Source organism: Sus scrofa, chromosome 13, assembly GCF_000003025.6.
Source record: "Sus scrofa isolate TJ Tabasco breed Duroc chromosome 13, Sscrofa11.1, whole genome shotgun sequence".
Lineage (NCBI taxonomy): Eukaryota > Metazoa > Chordata > Mammalia > Artiodactyla > Suidae > Sus > Sus scrofa.
In genome coordinates, this window is record NC_010455.5 from 2386570 (window position 1) to 2396401 (window position 9832).

The 9832-nt window shown below is 41.7% G+C and overlaps 1 protein-coding gene across 1 annotated transcript in view; it reads right to left on the reverse strand.

The window, feature by feature from the left end:
• Positions 1-6737, reverse strand: part of LOC100517188 (collagen alpha-4(VI) chain-like) — a 134047-nt gene extending 127310 nt beyond the window's left edge. The window contains 1 exon segment of the mRNA XM_021071496.1: positions 6321-6737. Within this exon segment, the coding sequence (XP_020927155.1) occupies positions 6321-6737 (417 nt within the window).

Sequence of the window (9832 nt, forward strand, 5' to 3'; positions counted from 1 at the left end):
GGAATTCCATACCTCAAATTTATCCTAGTCAGCCAGTCTCGCAACTATTCTCAGCAGAATGCAGTCCAAGATTATAAGTATGGATTCTTAGAGTCAGACTACCTAGGTTTGAATATCAGATCCACTACTTAGTTGTTCATCTTGGGCAAGTTGCTTCACTTCTCAGTTTCCCCATTGGTAAAATGTGGGCAATAATAGCATCTACCTCATAGTCTTGCAATCAGGATCAAATAAGTTCATTATTACAAAACACTTTATACATGCCTGGCACAGCAAAAGCACTCTTTAAGTGCTTATTAAACAAAATAAATCTTCTTGGAAACCCACTATGTAAAAGTGAAAACATGTTCCTCCTAATTTGAAACTCAGGATCTGTGGAGATATAGAAGCCCAATATTTTACATTGTGTCGTAATAAAGCCGTTATTTTATTGCGTGAACTGGAGTCTGGCACTTGCTGTCTGCTTCTACATGGACTGAATCACGAGCCACTGCAGCTGCTGACCTTCAACACCCCCTGAGAGGATCTCAGGGTGGAGATGAGGAGCGAGGCTCTCTGTGCTCTGGGAAAACTGTGCTTCAGATAGTTACACATTTTCAAGAGAAGATTTCATAAGCCCAACTCTTGCATCTCCCTGTATTTAGAAAAGCACTAAAATCTTTCATGGTGACATCTGCTCCTGATAACTAGCAGTAACCCCACAAGACCAGCAGCAAACTTCTGTAAAATGTGTGCATGCCTGCATGTACCTGCTCCCTTCACCAAAATCACATATACACTGGAGTAGTGTTTCAGAGCCATCTGAAATGCTGCCCCAAATAAAACTTAACTCTCTGCTTTTAAGTTATGCATATTTTTAAGTCAACAGTTGTTTATATTTTACTTTATATTTTTATTTGATTGATTTAATTTTTAAGTTCAATTGATTGCTGCTCCGTAAGTTTCCTCCCTTAAAATCTGGGAAAGGCCAGCAAAGAAGGCCTTACTCTGTTCATATTGCTGGTGAAAATGAAGAAATTGAGTCCCAGAAGTTTTTTGTTTTGTTTTGGTTTGGGGTTTTTTTTGTTTGTTTGTTTTTTGTTTTTTTTTTTTTTTGGTCTTTTGTCTTTTTAGGGCCGCACCCACTGCATATGGAGGTTCCCAGGCCAGAGGTTGAATTGGAGCTACAGCTGCCAGCCTACACCACAGCCACAGCAACTTGGGGTCTGAGCTGCATCTGTGACCTACACCACAGCTCATGGCAACACCAGATCCTTAACCCACTGAGCAAGGCCAAGGATCGAATCTGCATTCTCATGGATACAAGTCAGACTCATTAACTACTGAACCACAACGGGAACTCCTAGAAAAGTTTACTTAACAGTCCCAGGGCTACTCAGCCACGCACTGTCAGGTTGTGTCCCAGGTAACCTGACCCCAGGTCTAGTGCATGGCTGTACCTCAAACATCTGCTTCAAACCCTTCAATGAAAATCTCCCAAGTCCAGACAGTCACTCAGCTCCTCAGCATTTTCCTCTGGTGAAGTGAAGACCTGTGAGCAATCTCCCAGGGGGTGAAAATGAGAGCTCAAGGCCCAAGTTCCTTTATCCACCAAGTAGGTCTTCAAAGAGCATGATTTTATGTCCAAAACACCATATTAGGTGTTCTAGAGACCAGAATCACAAACCTTACTTTCATGTTGAAAGTAGTAAACAATCTTTGGGAGGAGATACATTTTTACATATGGGAAACAATAAGAAATGTTCAGTAAACTTTAAAGCGCATAGTTAAACTCAACAAAGATCTTAAGCAGGAATCTCGCAATGCCTAAATCACTTTGCAGTCTCAGGCCCTTTAAGCGGAATGTTGTGTGGAAATGATACCACAATGCCCAGAAATAGCAGCCACACAGCAGCTGAGTCCTTCCTCTCTGCAGAAGGTGTTAAGTGTAGCCACCCTGCTTCTCTAAGACACACTTCTACCGTGCATGCTTAATTTGTGCCTTGAGAGTGATCCAAGGCTGTGAGATAACCACATCTGCTTTTATTATTTTAAGCCAACGGAAATACTGGAAGTCTTCAAAGGAAGCCCATAGCCCTTGATTCTGGTTCCAGCTTGATCATGGGTTCTGTGGACTTGAGCATGCCAGTTCACCTCTCAAAGTTGATGTGATGATTCTGAGGGGGTTGGCAGTGATTTGGGACAGCTATTGTACTGCTCACTGTATTACAAACGTTCCCCAGGGTATTGATCCAGTGATTTTCCAATAAAAAGAAGTGATATTTCTCTGTTCCTCAGTTTCTACATCAACCTCCCATTAACACCTCCTTAAGGAGGCTTATGAGTAATTTGAAAGAAGATACTTTAAGAGTAAATTTTTGAATTGACAGAAAACTGTAAACCAACTATAATGGAAAAAATAAAAATCGTTAAAAAAAAAAAGAAGAAGAAGAAGAAATTTTTGGAGTTCCCATCATGGCTCAGTAGTAATGAATCTGACCAGTATCCGTGAGGATGCAGTTTCAATCCCTGGCCTTGCTCAGTGGGTTAAGTATTCAGCATTGCCATGAGCTGTGGTATAGGTTGCAGATGTGGATCGGATCTGGAGTGGCTGTGGCTGTGGCACAGGCCAGCAGCTACAGCTCCATTTCGACCCCTAGCCTGGAAACTTCCATATGCTACGGGTTCGGTCCTAAAAAAGACAAAAAAAAAAAAAGAATAAATTTTCTATTCCCCAACAAACTTTCATCTAAAGGCAAATAAATGAAAGCATGAGTCTTAAAGGATGGACCATTCTGATGGATTGAGGATAGTGTGAGGGTAAAGAGACTGAGAGTTTGAACTAGGAACAATGATTCAAAATAAATTCACGCATTATTATGAATGTTATTATAATAAGATACAAAATTTCCATTTTTTTTACTCTTAGGTAATAAAGTTAGATGAAACATAAAATCTTTAAGTAGGGTGTTTACATTTTCATATTCCATTATGTCCTAATTATTAGTATTAATGCAATTAGTCATAAGAAACAAGAAGTATTTTTACTTAGTTGTAAATAAAGCAATAACCTAAAGAATAGTTTATGAAAATCTAGTCGGAAAGTTAAAAGCTTATAAACATTTTACAGCTGTGCATGTGTTATATCAATGAAGAGAAAAATGCCTGTAGATTGACTTAAATATCTACATTATGTACATTATTTCATGAGGGTGTTTATATCTAATTCAAGCTGCTGAAAGGGGTCATATTTAAACATGTAGGGCTCGTCATAGAGACAAAAAATGAAGCCATTACATGAATTGTAATTTAAGTAGAGATAATATAGGATACCAATTCTTTCTGGAAATAATTCTACTGGCTATGGGGTAGAAAGATACTTCTCTCAAACTATGTTGCTCAAACAGTTAACTGAAAAATCTGTTTCTTCAGATTAATTCATTCCATTAAAAAATTACTTTGCAACTGGAGTTCTCTAGTGGCTCAGTGGGTTAAGGATCTGGTGTTGTCACTGCTGTGGTAGGGGTCACTGCAATGGCACGGGTTTGATTCCTGGCCTGGGAGCTTCTGCATGCCACCGATAAAGCCAAAAAAAAAATTACTTTGCAAAAACCATAGTAATAATCAATTCAAGGGTGAATCATCAAGAGATTTTAACACCATTGGGTAAAATTGTGTTGGGAAATAGGATTTTGACACAGTTTCAAAGTATCTCCTGACAAATTACCTACAAATTATAAGGGGCAAAAAAGTACAATGGAGAAATATGATGGACAGACCTTAACCAATGCTCGAAATTAATATCAACAACAGTAGGATAGGAGTTCCCTTGGGGTGCAGTGTGTTAAGGTGGCTTTGGTTGCCACTGTGGTGAGGGTTCAGTCCCTGGCCCAGCAACTTCCACATGCCACAAGCACAGCCAACCTGCCCCCCAAAAACAACAACAACAGCAACAATAGGATAAACCAACACCATAGTCCTGATATTATGTGTGAGAAAACTCAACATCATTTTTTGGAAGTTCTCCTCAAAATCCATAACCTAAATCTAATACTGGGCAAACAATCATGTAAATTAAAACTTGCAGACAGTCTAAAAAGCAATGGGCCTGTGCTCCTCAAAAATATGAAAAACTGAGAAAATGACTGAGACTAAAACACTCTAAAGAGATATGAAAACTAAAGGCAATACATGATCTTGGATTGGGAAAAAATGCTATAAAGAACATTAAGTTAGCAACAGGTAAAATTTTAATATGGACTGTATATTATATATTATTCTATATCAATGTTAAATTTCCAAATTTCAATCATTGTATTGTAGTCACATAAAATAACGTCCTTATTAAGAAATACATGTGCTATACTATGAGGCAGAGGGTCTTAAGGTCAGAAATTAACTCTCAAGTGTTCAGTAGAAATAGAATAACTCAGAGAGAGAAGAGAGAGGAATAAACACTGCAATACTCTGGCAACTTTTTAAGTGTCTACTGCTTTGCAGACAATATGTCAGGCACTAGAAATAACAGGATAAAGACATAGTTATTTTATCTATGAAATAGAAACAGACTCACAGACATAGAGAACAGACTTGTGGTTACCAAGAGCAGCAAGGGAGGGATGGATGGAAGTTTGTAATTAGCAGAGGCAAACTATTATACATAGGATGGATAAGCAACAAGGGCCTGCCAAATAGCATAGGGAACTGTATTCAATACTTTGTGATAATCATAATGGAAAAGAATATGAAAAAGAAAATATAGGAGTTCCTGTCGTGGCTCAGTGGTTAACGAATCCGACTAGGAACCATGAGGTTGTGGGTTTGATCCCTGGCCTTGCTCAGTGGGTTAAGGATCCGGCGTTGCCGCGAGCTGTGGCATAGGCTGGTGGCTACAGCTCTGATTGGACCCCTAGACAAGGCTCGGATCCCGTGTTGCTGTGGCTCTGGCACAGGCTGGTGGCTACAGCTCCGATTGGACCCCTAGCCTGGGAACCTCCATATGCCACGGGAGCAGCCCAAAGAAATGGCAAAAAGACAAAAAAAGAAAGAAAATATAGATTCATCTCTGGTGTATTGAATCACTTTCTGTACACCAGAAACTAACACAACATTGTAAAATAAATTATACTTCAATTAAAAATAAATAAAAAGGAAAAAGAAAAAATTTGGAAAAAAGGAAATAATTCTTTTCCTCCGAGGACTTGGAGCTCTGGCAGAGATCTTTCTTTCCTGGATAAGTTGCAGTATCATGGGGCAGAGCAATATATTGCTTAACTTTACCCAAGGTAAAGAACACAGTGGGGAACACCTCTCTGCGTTTGGTTGAAGGCTTCACAGATGATGCTGGAGCTGAGACTTGAAAGACAAGGAGAAATTTGCAAGTGAGCAAGAGGAAAAAGGGAGTTCAGGCAGGCAGACAGACTGTGCAAGAATGAAGGAGACACCTCAAATAGAGCTCACCCAAGGCCCCGGGAGATGGCATCTGGCCTGTGAAGGACTTGTTCAAGTCCTCCTTGGTGCCCACAAGGCAAGCTGTATCACAACTGTGGTGAACCTAATGATCTTCTGAAATGCCCGAACCTAACTAACTAGGTGATGAGTTCCTGCTGTGGGGCAGCTGAAACGAATCCTACTAATATCCATGAGGGTGTGGGTTTGATCCCTGCCATTGTTCAGTGGGTCGGAGATCCAGCATTGCCTTAAGATGTGGTGCGGATTGCAGGTGCAGCTCGGATCTGGCACTGCTGTGGCTGAGACTAGGCAGGCAGCTGTAGCTCCAATTAAAACCCCTAGCCTGGGTACTTCCATATGCCACTGGAGTGGACCTAAAAAAACATAAAAACAAAAAACAAACAAACAAAAAAAACTAAGGTGGGATAGCAGTTCCCTGTTGGCTCAGCAGGTTAACAATCTAGCTTTGTCTCTGCTGTAGCGCAGGTTCATTCCCTGGCCCAGGAACTTGCAAATGCTGCGTGTGCAGCCAAAATACAATAAAGAAAGAAAAGAAAAGAAAAGGAAAAAGAAAGAAAGAAAAAGAAAGAAAAGAAAGAAAGAAAGAAAGAAAGAAAGAAAGAAAGAAAGAAAGAAAGAAAGAAAGAAAGAAAGAAAGAAAGAAAGGGTAGGATTTAAAGGGGGGACTGTAGGGGGGCGCCCTGGGCAGAGTATCTCAGTATTCAACCATAAGCCACCTTGACTTCATTTAATTAGACCAACAGTGATTTACAGATTGATCTCTTTCAAGGTTTCTGTTCCTCCTCTGTGGACCTCTCAACAATAAAAAGATGCCGCCTCTAACGTTCTCTATCAGGGGCTCTCAAACCTGAGCATCACATCGTAATCACCCAGAAAGCGGGCGCTGGGGTTGGCGACCTTGGCGGTTTCGGTCCTGCAGCTGCTACTCCTCCGCCCGGGTGGAGGCGGAGGCGCGCTCCACCCTTGGCGCTCAGCCATGGTGGCGGTCCCGGAGCGGCAGCCTTCCAGCATAGGCGGGGCGGGGAGTCGGGGGCTGAGTTGGGTGTGCGAGGGGCCTGAGGCTCCACAGGCAGCGAGCTCCGGGGAGGCCCTCGGCTGGAGACCAGGGCGGTAAACTGAGGCCCCAAGAAGGGCGGAGGATCCAAGGTCACTCGGCGGGTGGGGCCTTCCTGAGCGCCCGAGGCCACGCGTGCGTCTCCCGCAGCGCTCAAGGGGGCTCCGAGCGCATGGTGTGCGCGAGTCTGTGGGGACCGCGGCCCCGGAGCCGCGGGCGGGCTGGCTGGCATCCATCAAATTTGACCGCGTACAAGTATTTTTTTGTCTTCCAGCGCGGGGGCCACTAAATCCCACCCTGGAGAAAGAGTAGACATGCCCAATTTGGAGGGGTCTATGGTGGCTGATGGTGGAAGAAGCGAGGATGGTCCCTCCGAGGGGCTCCTTGGATGCTGGCTCAGGGGTCGGACTGCCTGAATCTCTACTCGCTTCAATTTCCCCTCCGCAAAATGAGGATGTGCAGATCATCTTCAACCCCTCCCCACCCCGGTTGTGAGTTTTGTGAGGCCAAGTAGAAGACTGGGCTCAGACGCTAGCAAATATGTTAAGTGTGAAAAATCTTCATTACTGTAATCGCTAATAAACCTCGTCCAGGGTGAAAAAAAAAAAAAAAAAAAAAAAAGAATGACCCAGAAAATCTGTCAAAATCCAGCTATCTGGACCCCACCTCCGGAGTTTCACTGGATTTGGGTTAGGACCTGAGGTTCTCCGATTTTAACAAGCTTCTGGTTTGATGGTCCATGAACTACACTTTGAAAACCACTCTTCTATGCATTTAGCACGCAGTAGTTCTCACTCAAGCAGATGTCTGCTGCGATTGCCTTCAACAGCATCTCTAGCTCCACATGGGGAAGATCAAGCGTCTCTAATCAAGTACATGGGGAAAGGGAAGAGACCAATTAAAGAATGTTTTCTTTGTATACATATGATTGCAAGGTAAGCAGAAGCTTCAAAATATTCCAATGAAAGACCCAAGGCAAATGTGCAAAATTAACTTTTTTTTCAATTTGCTTTCTAATTATAATTTATTCTCTGAAATAAAGAGGTATTTCTCTTCTTATTTTTATTTTTCTCCAGTCACTTAAGCAGGTCACTTAAAATAACTTAAGCACTGCAGTCTTGAATTTCTCACAAGATGGTCTTGCAAAGTACCACATCTGGGCAACAGGAAGCTCCAGAAGACAAACAACTGGGGGACATGAAGAGATTCTTCTGTACACATCACATTAGAATCCACAGAGCATGTTTGACAGCGAAAAAAAACTAAAGGTTACCCTTTAACCTAGAGCACAAACATTAACATTTTCCCTTGTGCCCATTCAGAAACCTCATGATGGTTTGGATATGTATACAATTTTGTTGTAAAATATTTGAGGGAGCTATGTCAAACATCTCAATGACAATTAATGTGTCATTAGGCTCAGAAAAAAATAATAAGATGCAGAATCATGGCACGTTCCTCCAGAGAGGGCTGAGGGTTTCAAACCAGAGTTCAGTGGAGTGCTGAACTCTGATACTGAATAAAGGAGCTGATGGCCATGATACTCCCATCAGCTGTGCTCATTACAGGATTAGCCTACGATTAATTTGCGAGATGTTTACAATTTTGCAACTGAAAAATAATCTTAGCTGTTGATCAGTTTTAAACTATCCCGGGCCCTCTGATATCCTGATTCATCCAGTTCCCAAGAATGCCTGCTTCATACCTAAATTATGACATTTGTCATATTTTTGGTCATTAACTGCTTAATTGTTTATCCCCTGACAGGACTGTGAACCCACAGAGAGCAGAGCCTTGGTCTGGATACATTGAAGCCAACTAATAAATCTTCCCCTTTCATGATCATTATGTAAAAGATTAAACAAATGGCTGAGTAATTCAATTCAAGGAAAAAAGAATATTTACTCAAACTCTTTCAACTCCATCACCCCTGCATTTCATGAGCACAGACTCATCAGAGAAATAGGAATAATTACCCTGTCTTTCTGAGGTATTCCATGCAGGAAGGATGTTTACAATCCATGAGGCAGGTCAGGCCTCTCCAAAGACCTGGGTGGGTCAGGGCACTCTGATACTCTGTACCACCTGACACCAGGAAACACAGAAAGAGCAGGCCAGATACAATGGCCTTCTGCCATTGTCTAGACCGGCATCATATACAAGCTTCTTTATTTATGCCCTTTAAGAAGAAGGCAGCTCCAGAAAGTATAGAGAAAGTATTATACGGAACTGTAAAAATTGCACAGAATTTGACTTTGAATTTTCTGGTTCAAGTGTCAGTCCCCACTACATTCTTGTTATGTCGTTTCCTGGAAACCTGTTGATCTCTCTTAAGGCTCAGTTCTGTCAGCATAAAATAGAGGCGACTTGCCATCACCACTTGGCAGGGCTATGGTGAGGTCACCATAAGCTAATGGAGGAGGATGAACTTGGTCAAAAGCCATAAAACTTGATTGGTTACCATCACTTTTGTTGAGCAATAATGTATGAAACAAAGTCCCCTAAATTTAATCCATTCTCACTGATAGAACCAACTCTCAGCATTCTACATTCCAAGAGAAATGCTTTGCTTGAATCAAGGGGCTGTGACTACAGATTTGTTTCATTAGGCTGATAACTATGCTATGATGAGAGTGAGCTTTTGGATTGTAACAGACTATTTACAGCTAAATCAAAGGAGTGGGGCACCAGGTGTGACAGCAAGGTGGTGGCAGTGTGGTCATCTAGATGAGATAAGCTCTTTGAAACTAGCCAACTATGTTCTTTGAGCTAAATTCCCCTTTTGTCTCCAAAACTTCTGCTTAAAAACACTAAGTGCCATTAAACTACTCTTTGTATGTTTTTTGAATACGTTAAATAGTGTATAATAAAATTTGTAAAGACAAATTGAAAGAATACCCACTAAATGCAGCAACAGAAACTCACCAGCCTTCAGAAAGATAAAGATATTTCTTTACAGATGATGGAAAGCATTGGCTAGGCTACAGAACTTTCTAAAGTTTACATAATTAAAATCTGGGGATTAAGAATATGCCACTTACACCTCTCCTCTTGCTAGGAGTCTGCACACCATTCCTCAGCCCCAACGCACGTGCCCACGTGCACACACATCCACATATGTGCACGCACCTAGCAGTCTCTTATCCATCTTTCAAAACCCAGCTCAAATGTTACCTCCCTAACTCAAGTCTGATGGCAAATCGCTCCCTGTTCTGTGCTTCCTCTGAACCTTGTACCCATTTCAGTGAATAACTTTGTTAAGACTGTCTTCATCATATAAATGATATCATATGATATTTGTCTCTCTCTGGCTGGCTTACTTCACTT